Here is a 16,906-nt window from a genome sequence, read left to right on the forward strand (position 1 = left end):
AGGCCATTCGGCCCACCACATCCACACTGACCGGGGGCATCCATCCAATTTAATGCCAGCTTCCAGCACCTGGCCTGAACCTTTCTATTCCTAAGCAATTCAAGTTCCCCTTGAGAGACTTCTTAAATACTGTCAGCAACTTAGCTTCCATCGCTCTCTCCGGCAGTACATTCCAGGTACTTACCTCTCTCTGGGTGAAGAAGGTTTCCCTCAGGTCCCCTCTGAATCTCTTCCTCCTTATGCTATATCTATGTCCTCTAGTTTTGTCTGTCTTTGATATGGAGAAAGGTTCCCGGCTGTCTGCCCTATCTGTGCTCCTCATAATTTTATCTCAGTCAATCATGTCCCCTCCACTCCAGGGAGAACAGAGCTTCTCCCGTTTCTCCTCATAAGTTAAATGCTCTATCCCAGGTAACGTCCTGGTGAATGTGCTCTCTACCCTCTCCACCACTATCACATCCATCTACATTGTGGCCCTAGAACTACACACAGTACTCTAGCTGAAGCCAAAATCAAAATGTTATAAAGTTGGTGCATAACCTCTCTGCTTTTATATTCAATGCCCTGACTAGTGAAGGCCTGTATCCCATGTGCCTTACTAACCATATCATGTACATGTGCTACCATCTTCAAGGATCTCTGGACTTGTACTCCAAGGTCCTTCTGTTCATCCTTGCTCCCTAAGACCCTATCATTCATGGTATGTGTCCTAGCTCTTAAGATGCATTACCTCACATTTATCCAGATTTTACTCCATCTGTCATTTCTCAGCCCATTCACCAACTCATCGACATCATCCTACTCTTCATGTCATCTGTGAACTTACTGATCGTGCTTCCTACACCCACATCCAAGTCATTCACATGTATTACAAACAGCAAAGGTCCCAGCACTGTTCCCTGTGGAACACCACAAGTTACAGGGATCCAATCACTAGAACAGATCTCTATCATCACCCTCTGATTCCTATTGCCGAACCAATTTTGGAACCAGTTGGCCAAATTGCCCTGAGAGCCATTGGCCCTAACTCTTCGGACCAGATTCCCATGTGGAATCTTCTCAAAGGCCTTACTGAAATCCATGGAAACCACATCTACAGCACTACCCTCATCGATACACTTTGTTACCTCTTCAAGAAATTCAGTCAGATTGGTCAGACTGGATGTTTCCTGTACCCCTGCAACTTACTCTCTCGCTTTGTCTGTCTGCCTCTCTCTCTCTCTCTCTCTCTCTCTCTCTCTCTCTCTCTCTCTCTCTCTATCCATTTTTCTCTGTGTCTTCCTATCTCACTCATTCACTCACGTGTCCATTGAGCCTTTTTTGACATTAGAAAGGAGCAATTTACAATAGCCTTTTAACCTACCAGCATGTCTTTGGGATGTGGGAGGAAACAAGAGCATCCAGAGGAAATTCACGAGGTCACAAGGAGAACATACAAATTCCACACAGACTGTCCCCAAGATCAAGATCAGACCTGGGTGTCTGGAGCTGTTCCACATAATTCAACAGAATATTGTAAACCACACTTCTTATCTGTCTTAGTAAAAAGATTGCAAATATGCCATTCACCTTTCCATGTAACGAAACATAAACCTTCAGGAATGGAATGAAAATTCTGGCATCTCATCACACCTGTGCCCTCAAAAACAACAATTTCCAGGCTGTTTAATGACCTTGGCGTTCTTCTCTGATTCTATATGTTTGCTTTTATCCATATTGGATTTGGTACCTCTCCTGATCCATAAGACTATAAGACATCAGAGCAGAATTAGGCCATTCAGCCCATCCAGTATGCTCTGCCATCATGGCTGATTTTTTTCAACCCCACTCTCCTGCCTCCTCCCCATCATCCTTAACCCCCTTACCAATCAAGGACCTATCAATCTCTGCCTTAAATACACCCAATGACTTGGCCACCACTGCCCTCTGTTATAGCGAATTCCACAGATTCACCACCCTCTGGCTGAAGAAATTTCTCCTCATTTCAGTTTTAAAGGGATGTCCCTTTATTCTGAGGCTTGTATCCTAGACTCTCCCACTGATGGAAGCATCCTCTCCATGTCCACTCTATCCAGGCCTTTCAGTGTCAGCTTTTATCATTGGCTTCTGTAACGTACAATACAATTTGGTAGGAGGCCTAATTAAACCAACTAATCCACCCTTGTCAACCTCTGCTAGCACATTCCAATTGCAGACCCTATAACAGATCTTTTATGTAATTTACTCTACACGACTTTCATCAGCATCAGCAAAGATTCAACCTTTTTTACACAGGGAGCGTATTTGCACATGTATTATTTTTGTTTGTAACAGTAACCTTTGCCTCCCAGGACACCGCATGTTGAGGATATTTTTCCCTTGTTCAACACTACCAAAAACAAGTTATCTCATCAACATCTGGTTGCTTTTGTGGGAGCTTGCTACACACAAAAGTGTGTGTGAAAAGTACTGTATTAGTGCAAATAAAAATCAAAATGCTGCTAGGTGCTGGAAATCTGAAATAAAAAATAGAAAATGCTGGAAACGTTCAGCAGGTCAGGTAGCAGTGTGGAAAGAAAGTTAACATTTTAAGCCAAAAGTCCTCATCAAAACCTTAAATGCAAATGTTTCTTACTGTCTTTAGAACACACCATGTACTTTAGGAAACCCAGAACTATTACATAATTTCAGACGCTTTTTTTGTTCTCACTTTTTGTAGAGTTGTCAGTGAATCAAGAACGCTGCCATGAGAAATGACAGTATAGTTACTGTAGATGTTTTGAAGGGCCCCATGGCAAAGAAGCTTTTTAAGCCAGCTGGAACCATCTGTGAGAAAAGGAAATATTTTTGTCAAAGCATACTAATCTTTTGCTTTAGTTCATGGCAGAAACAGGGTTAAAATTGATAAAGGCTCATCATTCTGAAGAATTAACTCAGTTCTCTACCACAGAAGCTGCAGATACGACAGCAATGTTTAAGAGGCATTTAGACAGACACATGAACAGGCAGGGAATGGAGGGATGTGGGCCATGTGCAGGCAGATGGGACTTGTTGAATTTGGCATCATGGTCGGCACAGACATGGTGGACCGAAGGGCCTGTTCCTGTGCTGTACTGTTCTGTGTTCTATGTCTGAAGTGCTGAGCAATCTCCTGTTTTACTTTCAGCAAAGTTATTAACACCGGCCTTTATCTCAATAGAGTCAACAAATAGAACATAGAACATAGAACATTAGAGTACAGTACAGGCCCTTCAGCCCACAATGTTGTGCCGACATTTTATCCTGCTCTAATATCTATCTAACCCTTCCCTCTCACATAGCCCCCATTTCTCTATCATTCATGTGGCTATCTAAGAATCTCTTAAATGTCCCTAATGTATCTGCCCCCAAATTTAAAATAATCTGTCATGCTAAGGTCATTGATATTCATCTTTAGTGTGTTCCTGGCGAAAGAGAGGATGGTTAATAAGATGCATCAGTTGAATGCAATACCACTAATGTCACTGGCCATCAGTGCCCCAATAGTTGTCAGATCAGCTGGTAATTTCTTGCAGTTACAAGTTGATCAAAGTGTTTCAAACTTAAACTTAAACCATTTAATTCAGACATATTGTGTGTTTGCCATGAATGGGCAGACCTTTCAAGCTATGGGTTTGATTTGCACATTGTGGCAAGGACATGGGTCACATCTGTATGAGGGGAAGGACGAGGGTTTCTTGCAGTTGCTCTGGAGTTTCTCACTGTTATCATAAAAGTGACTGCCTGGCTGATTCACTTTCAACCTACAGCTTGACTAGTCAGAGAACTCTTGTGTTAAAGGACGACCATACAAGAAGAAAGTGCTCTTCTTCCTCCAACTGCTCTTCTTCCAGTGTTTATCAAAGGCTTACCATTGCAAACACTGACAGGGGGCTAGTAGACAACTTAACACAACCAACTCACGGAGAAGTAGCACACAATAAATAGTTCCTTGGGGCATTTCCCTTGGCATAACCATATTAAACTGCTTTATTAATGAACATTAAGTGAGAAGTGGGTATGTTTGCAGATGATTACACAGTACTCTGCCCCATTCAGAACAACATGGACAATGAGGCACTGCGTGCCACTTGTAGTAAACTATGGACAACCTGCTGGTTTGGGCTGATGTGTGGTGCAAATATTCCTTGCTGTTTAAGTGCCAGGCAATGTCTCTCTCCAACATGATGTTGCATTTCCTGAAAGGTCACTGGCTTGAGACATTAACTCTCTGCAGATGCTGCCTCGCCTCATTTGTAGTTCCAACATTTTCTATCGAAGCTAAGGAACACTTTCCCTTGGTATTCAGTGCCATTGTCATCACAAGACCCTCACCGTCGGTCACATTCACCAAGAACTGGAGCAGCCCTCCTATCTACAATGGCTGTGGTCCGAGTCAGGAGCACATACCGATGGAGCACTTGCCACGTACAATTGCAGCTGTACTCCAGGCAATCAGTTCTTTCCAGCTCAAAGCAGTCTGCCGGATTGACACACATCCACTGTATAAAATCATGAGGGACGTAGATAGGGTGGGTGCGCACAGTCTTTTCCCAGGAAAGGGAATCAAAAAACTGGAGGGCAGTAGGTTTAAGGTGAGAGGGGAGAGATTTAATAGGAACCTGAGTAACAACTATTTCACACAGAGGGTGGTCCATATATGGAATGAGCTGCCAGAGGAAGTGGTTGAGGCAGGTACATTAACAACATTTAAAAGACACTTGGACAGGTACATGGATAGGAAGGTTTAGAGGGATATGGGCCAAACGTGGGCAAATGAGACTGGCTTCAGTGGTAACCTTGGTTGCCATGGACCAGTTGAGCTGAAGGTCCCATTTCTGTGCTCTATGACTCTATGACACTGGCTTAAGTACCTACTCCCATCACTATCAGCATATTTCCAGGTATCGTATAGTGGATACACAGCAGCAACTCACCAGGTTTTGTGATAGCACCCCCAGTCATGCATCCTCCACCACCAAGAGGGGAAGGACAGTAGGCCCATGGGAACCAGGTCCATGGGAACACAGGGCCATGGGAACACAGGTCCATGGGAACACAGGCCCTGCAGATTTCCCTCCAAGACATACAGGACCCTGACTTAAAGACATATTGCCATTCTTTCACTGCATCTGGAAATCCCTACTGGTAGAATTAATAGAATAGTCTCACCACAAGAGCTGAAGCTTAACACCAGCTTCTGAATGATGCTAAGGAAGAATAATAGGTGTCAGCCTTGCTGGTGATGTTCCTATCCTAAGAACAAACAACTAAAAATAAAACCACCTGGTGACCCATCCACTCCTTCCCTATCATTATTACTAAATTTGGGGATCATATATTACCATAAGTTTATTGCTGACACTAATGAATGTTAGGTGAATAAATGTACTTAATATTATTCAGGTATCTATTCTAACAGACATTTATAGTACACAGAAAGCTGTTACTGTGGCAGCCAAAGGTCCTGCTGATAAGCGAGAGACTCCCAAACATCCCAAATCAAAAGCAGCTTGTCATTGCAAGTTTGACAATTCCACATGAGGTTTGGCATGGGCAAGCAGGAACTGTGTAACAGGCTGATCAGTTGGTAGTCAATGCTAGGGCTTGAATACCAGATAAATGGTACAGATAGTGTCTTGTTATTTCTGAATTTGTGGTTCATGTCCTGGGAGTGGTGTGAACAATATTAGCATTGCATTAACACACACAAAATACTGGAGGAACTCAGCAGATCAGGGCAGCATCTATGGAGGGAAATAAACTGTGGACGTTTCGGGTCGAGACCCTTCAACAACTGTTTATTTCCCTCCATAGATGCTGCCCGACCTGCCGAGCTTCTCCTGCATTTTGTGTGTGTTGCTCCAGATTCCAGCATCTGCAGAATCTCTTGTGTCTCCTGCTGGCATTGCATTAGCCATTTCTGCCAGGAGTGTTGAGCTGCCTCCACCACAGAGGCCAGTTGGCAGTGATCAGCAGGAGACTTAACTCCATAGCATCTGCATTTCTCCACAAACTTTGGGTGTTACGAGCTTAATTACCTGCTCCTAATATTTTGCCTCTCACTTCTTGTTTCCATTTGATTTACCCAATAAGCCTTTGGAAAAGCAAAAAATGAATTCCTAAGTATTGGCCACCTGTGCAAAGACAGGGATTCCATAAATATCTGTCAAGGAGAAAATTTAAGCCTCCTAAATTCTTGTACTTGGGTGCTTTAATGTTTCAAAATATTGCTTGAGAATTTATGAAACCCCAAATCCCCACTCCATTAATAAACCATGCGTGGTTTGAACTGCAGTGATTCACATACTATGGAATTGTGCAGCAGTGTTTGTTGATAAAAATTAGTCACCGAAACCTGTGGCTAGAGCAGCCACTCATATCTTTTTAAGTTTCTCTTTAATTTCTAATTGTTAAAGACATTATAAAATTACCATTATCCACTTATGTGCCTAATGTCTATATTTATTATCAAAGTGTTGTGTAATGTTAAGATTCAAGCAGTGATGATAATCATTGCCTAGGGTTTGTTAGTAAGAAAAGTAGATTCATCCACATGCCACTATCAATTTGTGTATGTGTGTGCGTATGCATGTGTGTGTGTGCGTGTTTGTGTGTGTGTGTATGCACATATGTATGCATGTGTGTTTCATCATGAGGAAAAGTACGGTTTTGCTACCTCCCAACTTTGGGAAAAGAAACGTGTGTAAAATACACAGCCATCTGCTTAGTTTTGTAACAATTCCTGATGAGAATCCATATCAGTTAAAGAGAAAGATTTGCATTTCTGCAGCACCTCTCATAATCTCAGAATGTCCCAAAAGTGCTTTACAAATGAAATTACGGTTATAACATAGTGAATGCAGCAAGTCAAATTGTATTCAAAAGACTCTCACAGACTGTGGAGTTTTGATGACTGAATCAGGCTTTTTTAGTGACCTAAAGGATAAGGATTGCCCAGGGCACTGGGAATAACTCCCCTGAATTTCTTCAAAAAGGCAAGGAGGAAGCTTTGTCCTGGGCAGGAGGCAATAGCATGGTGACAGCCTACATTACCCAGAACCCAATTATCTCTTCCTCTTTGTTGATTTTCATTGAGATACTGACATACATGAATGGAACTGTAGTCTGGGAATTTCACCTTTTTTTGGATCTCTGTTCAATGTAGGACTTAGTGTTCATGCCCAGTCCTTTACCCCACAATAAACCATAACATTGGCCAAGAAGAAGTTTGAAACAACATGAGGGTGGTTGACAGGTTGGCACACTGAAAGGTGAGTAATCGGGACTTGTGAGTTTTCTGTTGGGAGCTGCAGGGAATCATCACCAGTGGGGCTTTGTTCCTGAGCTGCCCACAGATGACAGACCTTATGGGGCCCTCCTCAGGGCAGCACATACAAGCTGCACAAACGACTGTCCTGGAAGTGAGGCAACCCTCGGGGGTGGGGGACACAGTGCGAATCAGCGCCCCCACACATCCACTGCTGGGGCCTCGTGTAGTGAGTGGCCACCCCTCAGGTGGAGATTGCAGAGAGATGCTCTGAGGTACATAAAGCTACAAAGCCGGAAACAACAGGGGAACAAGGAAATGACTGGAAGAATATTTTGAAGTGGAATACGAGTCTAGCAGATGTTTGGATCCATACATCAATGTCATAAAGGGGACCTTTCAATCTGCGTTTCATTGATAGTTTCAGTGCCATGGCACCTTGTGTTTCCCTATGCCTGCCATCGGGAAATTATCAGACATGCTAATGTGAACCGTGCAAGAAGTGTCAGTCCAATTTCCCAGTGGTACATCTTCACCCAGAAATAGTTGTCAATATGATCTAACCCAGGTTAAATTGCTTTTTTGCCCGATTTGCAGTTAAAAAATGAGCCTTTATCAATTCAACTTATGGCTCCTGCCTTAGCTTCCAACAAAATATCAACTACGGTGTAGTCACTGTAAGGGAATTCTGAAAACCTATCACTGCAATTTAAACGTTAATGCCTAGAAACTGGATCAAGCTTTGACGTGTTCAGTGCATTTTTCTCACTTCTTTTGAACAGAATTTACAGGGTACACTTAAACAAATGTTTACTACAAACGTAAACAAAACCTTTTCAAAATGTCACCTCTTGTCAAGTTGTCCAGCCCTGCAGTCAGTTCTTTCTACGGCCAAAGAATCGTGCCTTTCATCGGCATCATAGATCGGGGACCTGGAGAGGTTTCATTTGACGGACTTGTACATTTTGCTCATGACAAGTGTCACAGGGAACCAGTCTCTACATCAGGAATTATCCCATTTAAGAGTTTGGTGTACCTGTTCCTGTGATGTTTAGTAACAGAATGCAATAATATAAAACATTTTTCAGTTAATCTTTTATTTCATTTCTCTTTTAGTCTTCAGATCCTTTCACCAACACACTGTTCCCCGGCTAGGAGATCAAGTGGGCAACCTGCTGTCTGGTCCACTCTGTAATCTGTGCATCAAGGTGCAAGAATACAACCCACCTCAGCTTTTTCTGTGGTCATGCACCTTCTAGCCAGGAGCTTGTTATCCTCTCCTAACTCTGGCTCACAAGCAGACATTACTCAACCAATACGTGAACTTCACAATAACACTTTATTGCATTCAATTAACTGGGTCACATTTGTATTTGAAGCAAAAAACAAACTGCTGGGTGAACTCAGCAGGTCAGGGCAGCATCTATGGAGGCAAAGGGATGGTCAACGTTCTGGGTCGAGACCCTGCACAAGGACTGAAGGTGTAGAGGGAAGATAACCAGTATGTAGAAGTGACAGGGAGGGGTGAGACAGGGAGCTGGTGGGTGATGGGTGGAACCAGATAAGGGAGGGATGATGGGCAGATGGAGCCAGGATGATGTGTCCAGGTAACAGAGGGGGACGAGGGGAAGGGAGAGAGATCCTGGGTGGACTGGTGGGAGTGGGAAAGGAACACAGGAGGAGTGGGTTAGTTGGAACAGGAAAATTCTAAATTCAGTATTGCTACCATTAGACTATCATTAGGCTGTAGGCTACCCAAGCTGAACATGAGGAGATGCTCTTGTGTCTACATTTATATTTGACTTGTGGTTTGTTTTGCCAGGGCATCCTTAGGACACCAGGTAAAATTTGTGGTGTGCAAAGAGCTGAGAAACCATTTGGAATTTCTACCTAAAAGTGGTTTTATCCAAGCGCACTCCAGTTTAAGTTTTCAAACTCAAATTTCTGCCAAGGTAAGTCTTTCTTTGTCACACGAGTGAACACAGCTAACCAAACAGCTGGTTAAAAGTAACCATACCGGAAGGGTTGCAAATTCAACACTGACAAAAGTTTTGGAGAAGTGCCATAAACTTGTGTTTATGTAGTTCTTCAGACATAGTACATCTCCTGAGGCACCCCCGGAAGAAAAAAAATCAGTGCATTAAAAGAGTAAAGAAGTGCATGCAGTGTCATGATATGGGTATTTAAGAGCTACAGTCAAAGGTCTATCCAGAAAGGTGGGTTTTAAACAAAAATGGAGCTCTGGATAAGTTTGAAGAGGAGCTAAAGACAAATGGGGTCAGGGGCAGATTGAAAGGCAAAGGACTGAAGAGGACATGACAACACAAGTGGATAGGGTAATAACGAAGGTATATGGTGTGCTTACCTTCATTGGTCGGGGCATCAAATATAAAAGTTGGGAAGTCATGTTGCAGCTGTATAAAACTTTGGTTAGGCTGCATTGGAGTATTGAGTGCAGTTCTGGCTGCCTCAATTCAGGAAGGATGTGGAGACTTTGGAGAGGGTGGAGAAGAAGTTCACCAGGATGTTGCCTGGATCAGAAAGTATTAGCTGTAAGGAGAGGTTGGACAAATATGGATTGTTTTCTCTGGAGGGTCAGAGGCTGAGGGTCAACCTGATAGAAGTTTATAAGATTATGAGAGGCATAGATAATGTAGATAGTCATTTTCCCAGGATGGAATTGTCAAATACTAGAGGGCATAGGTTTAAGGTGAGGGGGGAAAGTTTAAAGGAGATATGCAGGGCAAAGTTTTCTTTTACACAGAGAGTAGTGGATGCCTGGAACACACTGCCAGTCGTGGTGGTGGAAGCAGATACAATAGCAATGTTTAAGAGGCAATTAAACAGGCAGACAAACAGTCAGGGAATGGAAGGATTATAGACCATGTGCAGATGGGATTAGTTTAATTTGGCATCATGGTTGGCACAGATGTGGTGGGCCGAAGGGCCTGTTCCTGTGTTGCACTGTTCTATGCTCTATATTTGGGATTGAGTGAGAGTGTAAAACTGAAAAGTTATGCTTGCAGCTGTAATCTGTGAATGACCTATGGTTGACTGAGAGACACAAGCTAATGAAACAAGGAAAAGCTAAAAAGGCTGAGAAGGAAAGTTATATAAGAAATAAGTGAATTGTGGTTACTTCAGCTAGTTCCCATAATAATGTCACATGAAGACTATTTTACTTTGTATTAATTATTCACATTCTTTGTTTACTTTAAAAAATAGATTAAAAGAAAAAAATCATAAATGCAGATGCATTGTGACTTGAGTGTAGAAAGCAGTTAATCATTTCCCGTACAGAAGTATAACTGAGTTTCAGTGGACTTCCTGCTGTAGTTTTGGATAGTTTATTATACATGTAGAATTAATTACTAAGCAAATGTAAATATATGAAATACTTAATTTATATTAATAGTGAGGTTATACTTAGTCACTAACATTATTTCTCTGTAGGCTGTATTTACAGTGCCATGGGAGTTCAAAGTAAACCTTTGATCAGTGATGTAGATGAAAATAATGAAGCAGCTTTAAATTCACACTGAAATTATCTGCATACTTTGAGAAGAAATCTCAATGTCATGCTTTCAAAGAAATTCCCATCATTACTGCACCACTGTTGCATCATTTTTCTTGCTTTCAGAATAGTTCCTCAGCCCACAATGTGATATCTGTGCTGTCCAAGGTTATCAGCAGGCTGACGCCCCACACTCAGCCTGTGGTCACACTTGCCTTCTGTGGGCATGCACTCCCAAAGCCTCCTGGCATTGCTGTGACAGCCCTCCCATGTAGGATAGCAGCCCACAGGTAGTGCCCAAGCCATAGGCAGTGGAAACTAAGACCCCACCCATGGACCAACCTTGGTACCTTCAGACAGCTTGGTATCTTCAAACTATAAAGCAATAAATTATATTTAAAATCCGTTAAGTCACAGGAAGTTCATTTAAAACATTATTATTGATCAAAGTACAAGAAACATCTTCAAGTGATAAAGGTCACAAGCCCATTCAAATGAAGAGACTACTCGACATGGCAGCTGTGGGGATTTGGGAGGAACTAAGGCACAAACTGAGAACTAGCCAATGGTTCTCTACCGAAATCAGCTGGATCCAGCTCAATCTTTCGGTCAGTAATGCTTGACCTGAGCCTTTTCACTTGTGAAAAGAAATGTCCAATTTTGAATTTAATTCTTCCAACAACATTTCAGGATTGTTATAAAGTTTGCATAACACTAATACAAGATGTGTCAGATTTAAATTCAGATCATTAAACCCTTCAGCATCAAAGCTTGTATCAGGCAACTAACTGCTCATGAAAAGGGCAGCTTTCCTCTGTAATATCAGAAATCCCTATGGGAGGCAGAAGGTTTTGGTTCAAGTCCCTTTCCAGACATTTAGGTGTGAAAAACTTGATCTGATACTCAGGGCTGTCCTGGAGGACATCTACCTGTCCAAGGTACCACTTCTACCTGCTGTCTAATTTTACAGTGGACCATCAAAAAAATCCCATGACTGCTATTTTGAAGATAAGTGGAATTCTCTCCAGTGTTCTAACCAATATTTATCAAAACAAAACTGACCTTGTTCTCATTTTTTTTGTTTGTGGGAGCTTGTTGCAAATAAATTGGCCATAAGTTTCCTGCATTTCAACAAAGACCACATTTTGAAAGCACTTCATTAGCTAAAAGGCATCTGAGGACATGAAAAGCTTGGCATTTAACCCCAGAATCACACCACATCTATTCCTTTAAACTTGGATAATCTTGTTCCAACTTATTTCACACACAAAAACTTAAATGGTCATGAGCAAACACACACGTGTGCTAATCACATCAGTAGATCAGTCGGTTCAGCCTTGGCCTGTGTAGCTCTTTACTAAGCACTCAAAAAGGTGCCTTCCTCTTGAGTGCAGTCCCAAATGCTGCTATACAGCCACATTTTATAGTTTCACAAACTGATTAGTCCGAATACAGTACTATTCTGCTTGGCAAGAACTTAAAAATCAAAATTGTTTTCTGTTCTTTTGATTCTTCAACATCGAATCGTAGAGTTGTACAAGCCCTTCACCCAACATCCATGCCGATCGTGATGCTGATCTCTGCTAATCCCATTTGCCCACTCTTGGCCCCTATCCCTCCACTCCTTTCCTATCCAAGTACTTGTCTAAACATTGTAATTGTATCTGCCTCCACCTACCCCCTCTGGTAGCTTGTGAAAAAACTTACCCCTCAGATCTCTGTTAGATGTCTCCCCTCGTGCTTTAAAACCTGTGCCTCTAGCGTTAGACCTATCTCACCCTGGGAAGAAGAATCTAGGCCACACACAATCTTATTAACCTCATTAGGGTCACCCCTCAGTCTCCAATGTTCCAGTGAGAATAAACCCAGTCTGTCCAAACTCTCCTTATAACTACAGCCTCCATTCAGACAACACCTGGTGAATCTCCTCTGCACCCTCTCTAGTGCTACCACATCCTTCCTGTAGTGTGGTGACCAGGGCTGTACACAATACTCCAAATGCAGTTTAACCATGTTCTGTACAGCTGCAACATGACGTCCCAACTGCTGTACTCAATGCCTCAGCCTGTGAAAGCAAACACACCAAAGTCCTTCTCCACCACCCTATCTACCTGTGTCGCCACTTTCAGGGAGCAATGCACCCCAAGGTCCCTCTACGCATCAACATTACTTGCATCCCAAGGTCCCCACCATTTATTGTATATGTCCTGTTAGAATTTGATATGTCAAAATACATTACCTCACACTGTTCTGGATTAAGTTCCATCTGCCACTGTTCCACCAAATTTTCCAACTGATCTATGTCCCTCTGTATCCTTTCGCAACCTTCATTGCTGTCTGCTACTTCACTAATCAGTCCCAGCACTGAACCCTGTGGTCCACCACTGGGTACAAACTTAGTCAGAAAAACACCCCTTCACCACTACCCTCTGACTCCAATCTCTAAGCCAATTTTGGATCCAGTTTGCCAACACACCTTGGTTCCCACGTGCCCTAACCTTCTGGACCAGCCCATCATGCAGTACAGTTAATTAGTGTATGCCTCACAAGGACAAGTGGTACAAAGATGTTTTTGCAGATGAAACAAACTAACTGTGTCTCCACCCATGCTACATTATCTGGAGAAAAACAACATAGAACATAGAAGAGAACAGCACACGAACAGGCCCTTAGGCCGACAAAGTCTGTGACCACCTTGATGTCAAATTAAACTAATCCCATCTGCCTGCACGTGGTCTGTATCACTCTTTTCCCTGCCTGTTCATCTTAAACATCATTGTCCTACCTGCTTCCACCACCTCCTGTCACAGTGTGTTCCAGACACCTACCATTCTCTGTGTAAAAAACTGGCTCTCAAATCACCTTTAACCTTTCCCCCACTCACCTTAAAGTTATGCCCTCCAGTATTTGACAAAGTACCACAGCGTCAGAAAAGTTCATTTGAAAATTCCAATGAAATTAAGAATCAAAGTCGAGTTTATTGTCATCTGCACAGGTCCATGTGTGCACAGGTGCAATGAAAAACTTAGCTGCAGCAGCATCACAGGCACAGAGCATCATATATGCAGCATTCACAAGAAAAACATAAACATAAATTATACACAATTGTACACAATTAGAACAAAAAAGTCCATTTTTAGTGCAGTGATCAGTGTGGTCATAATAAGCCACAGAGGGTGGCAGAACCCATTAATGGGGCTGAATGGCCCACTTCTGTTCCTGTCTTCCCTGAATGAATCGAAGAGAACTCCACAAAAGTAGCATGACGTAGAAAAACAGGCTGAATAAAGCCTGGATCTTAACTCACTCATTTTTAGGAGTTAACGTTCACCCCAATGCCTTTACTCCTGTCAGTGATAATGACAAGTAATTTCTTGCTATTCAAGAGTTATCACCTCCTGAGTAGGTGGACAGCACAATGATCATGTTGTGCTGTCCACAACTGTATGCACAAGCAAGGCTACTAAGGTACTCAAGGTTCATGTAGACAAAGAGAAATAGGTGGCTTCTAACACACCCCATGCAACCACACAGGAAATTGGGGATCAAAGCCCTCACCTGATCAATGGCTTTGATCTCTTCTGCTCAATTTACTGGAGACAGCACATGCCCACTAAGAAGAGATGGCGTGATTTGTACAGGAGAACCAGTCGGGATTGCAGCTCATTGTCACGTTCACTGAGACATTATTGTGGATGCTCGTGGAGATGATTTAGGTGTTTTAGTCAGAGCTGAATGAGAGTGAATCAGAAAAACAAACCTTTCCTACTTCCCTTCTCCAAATTCAATCACAGCCACGACCTTCATTTGAGAAGTTGTTTTAGCTGCTAAATGATGTAATATTTGATGAAGTTAACAAACTGTACACAATCTTGAATCACCTTGGCAGCAAACTGAGGGCTGCGTAGCCTCTGTCTTATTCCACCACCCTCTATATAGGGAGTCATCAGCTCTTTCACTCCAACACAACTGTTGCTTACCGAAGCATTAGTATCCCATTCCTGAACCAATGATTTCTACAAGTCTGAACATACTCAGCCCCTTGTTAAGGCTTTTCATTCCATTGACTGCATCCTTTTTTTTATCCTAATGGTTATTTTTCCTTAATGATTCATCTTCACTGACTGTAACCTTAGGCATACTTCTGAAATATGCTTAACATAATTACAAACTGTACCAATATCATTATTCCAAAACAGTAGCAGGCATTCCAATTGTTTGAAATTATATTTGAATAAAAATGTGATTACTGGAGCACCATGTCTAAAGCTTTAAAAAGAAAGTCATCTCTGTGACACTAAAGAAGTAATGAAGCAACAGCTCTTTAGCCTTCCCTTTTCTTCCACTCTGTCCTTGTGCTCACTCCTGTTTCCTCTCTGGATTACCTGCCGCCTTGCCATGTTTGCCTCTTCCGTGCTGTCAAACCACACGCATTAAATTACTGGGTCCTGGCTGCCTTGTCATTGTCACAGAGTCATAAAGCACAGAAACAGGCCCTTTGGCCCATCATGTCTATGCTGTCCATTGTACCTGTCTACACATGCCCATTTGTCCTCATTAGGTCCATAGCCTTCTGTGCCTTGGCAATTACAGCACCGGTCTAGACTCCTTTTTAAAATGGTGTGAGAGTATCTGCCTCCACCACCTCTTCAGTCAGCACATTCCTGACTCCACCCGCCTCCTCGAATCCCCTCCAAACCTTCTACCTCTCACCTTGAACCTATGCCCTCTATTTTTTGGCACTCTCTCCATTCCCCTCGTATTTTGTATCTATCAGGTGACCCCACAGCCGCCTCCGCTCCAGGGAAAACAAACCCAGCCTGTCTAGTTTCTCCTTATAACTGAAATGCTCCAGTCCAGGCAACCTCCTGGTAACTCTTCTCTGTACCCTCTCCTGCACAATCACGTCCTCCCTGTAGTGTGGCCGCCAGAACTTCCCACAGCGCTCCAGGTGTGGCCTAACCAGTGCTTTATAAAGTTGCAACATGATGTCCCAGCTCTTATATTCTTTTCCTCAGCTGATGAAGGCAAACATTTCACATGCCTTCTTCACCACATTATCCACCTGTGCTGCCACTCTCAGGGATCAACACTGCCCAGGGCCCTATCATTTATCCTGAGCGTCCTCCCCTTGCTTACTTTCCCAAACTTCCAATTGCCATCAGTCTACCCAACTTTCCAGCTGAACTACATCACACTGTAGCGACAGACAACCTTCTTCACCACCAGCAATGTTCACATTATCTTCAAACCTAGTGATCATTCTCCTACATTCACATCCAAGTTGGTAATGTATGTCACAAACATCAAAGGTCCCGGCATCAATGCTTATGGTACAGTAGTGATCACCAACTTCCAATCAGAAAGCATCCTTCCACAACCACCATCTCCTCCTAGTACCTAGTCAATCTTGAATCCACTCTGCCAGCCTGCTCTGAATCCCCTGGGCTCTCACACCTTGGACCAGCCTATCATGCGGGACATTGCCAAAAGCCTTACAAAAAGCAATAGAGACAACATGGACTCCCTTCAACAATATACTGTACTCCCTTCATCAATATACTTAATCACCTCCTCAAAAAATTCAATTAAGTTCATGAGACAGGGTTTCCCATGAACACAGCCATACTGATTATCGAAGTGAAGACAAATCATGTTCCTTAGAACATTTTCCAACTACTTCCCTACTGCGGATGTAAGACTCACTGCTCTGTACCTACCTGGCTTATCTCTACTGCCCTTCTTGAATAAATGAACAATTTGTTATCCTCCAGTCATCTGGTACCTTACCCATGGCTAATGAAGATGCAATAATGTTTGTCAGGTCCCCAAGCAATCCCTTGCCTTCCAGAGTAGCCTGATGATCCAATTTTTGCCACCACACCACTTTCCATCTCTATCCTCGGTGTGATTTCCTTGAGTGGAACAAATTGCTTCAATCTGGTTTTATGTGAAATTACAGCAAATGCATAAAGATACTATCCTTTATTGGAACACAATTTAGTTTCATTATTGCACTGAGTTCTGTTTGTTATCTGGAGTGGACTACAATAGTCACATTACTGTCTATGCTTGTTCTGACTTTCAATTATTATCCTCCCAACTTGTGGTAGTACTTTGGCATT

The 16,906-nt window shown here is 42.7% G+C and overlaps 1 protein-coding gene across 1 annotated transcript in view; it reads left to right on the forward strand.

Annotated features, from left to right (window-relative positions):
* Positions 1–16,906, forward strand: part of cfap74 (cilia and flagella associated protein 74) — a 143,720-nt gene that overhangs the window by 76,250 nt on the left and 50,564 nt on the right. Inside the window, 2 exon segments of the mRNA XM_052039017.1 lie at positions 9,090–9,201; positions 9,203–9,219. Of these exon segments, the coding sequence (XP_051894977.1) occupies positions 9,090–9,201; positions 9,203–9,219 (129 nt within the window).

Source organism: Pristis pectinata, chromosome 26 (genome assembly GCF_009764475.1).
Source record: "Pristis pectinata isolate sPriPec2 chromosome 26, sPriPec2.1.pri, whole genome shotgun sequence".
NCBI lineage: Eukaryota > Metazoa > Chordata > Chondrichthyes > Rhinopristiformes > Pristidae > Pristis > Pristis pectinata.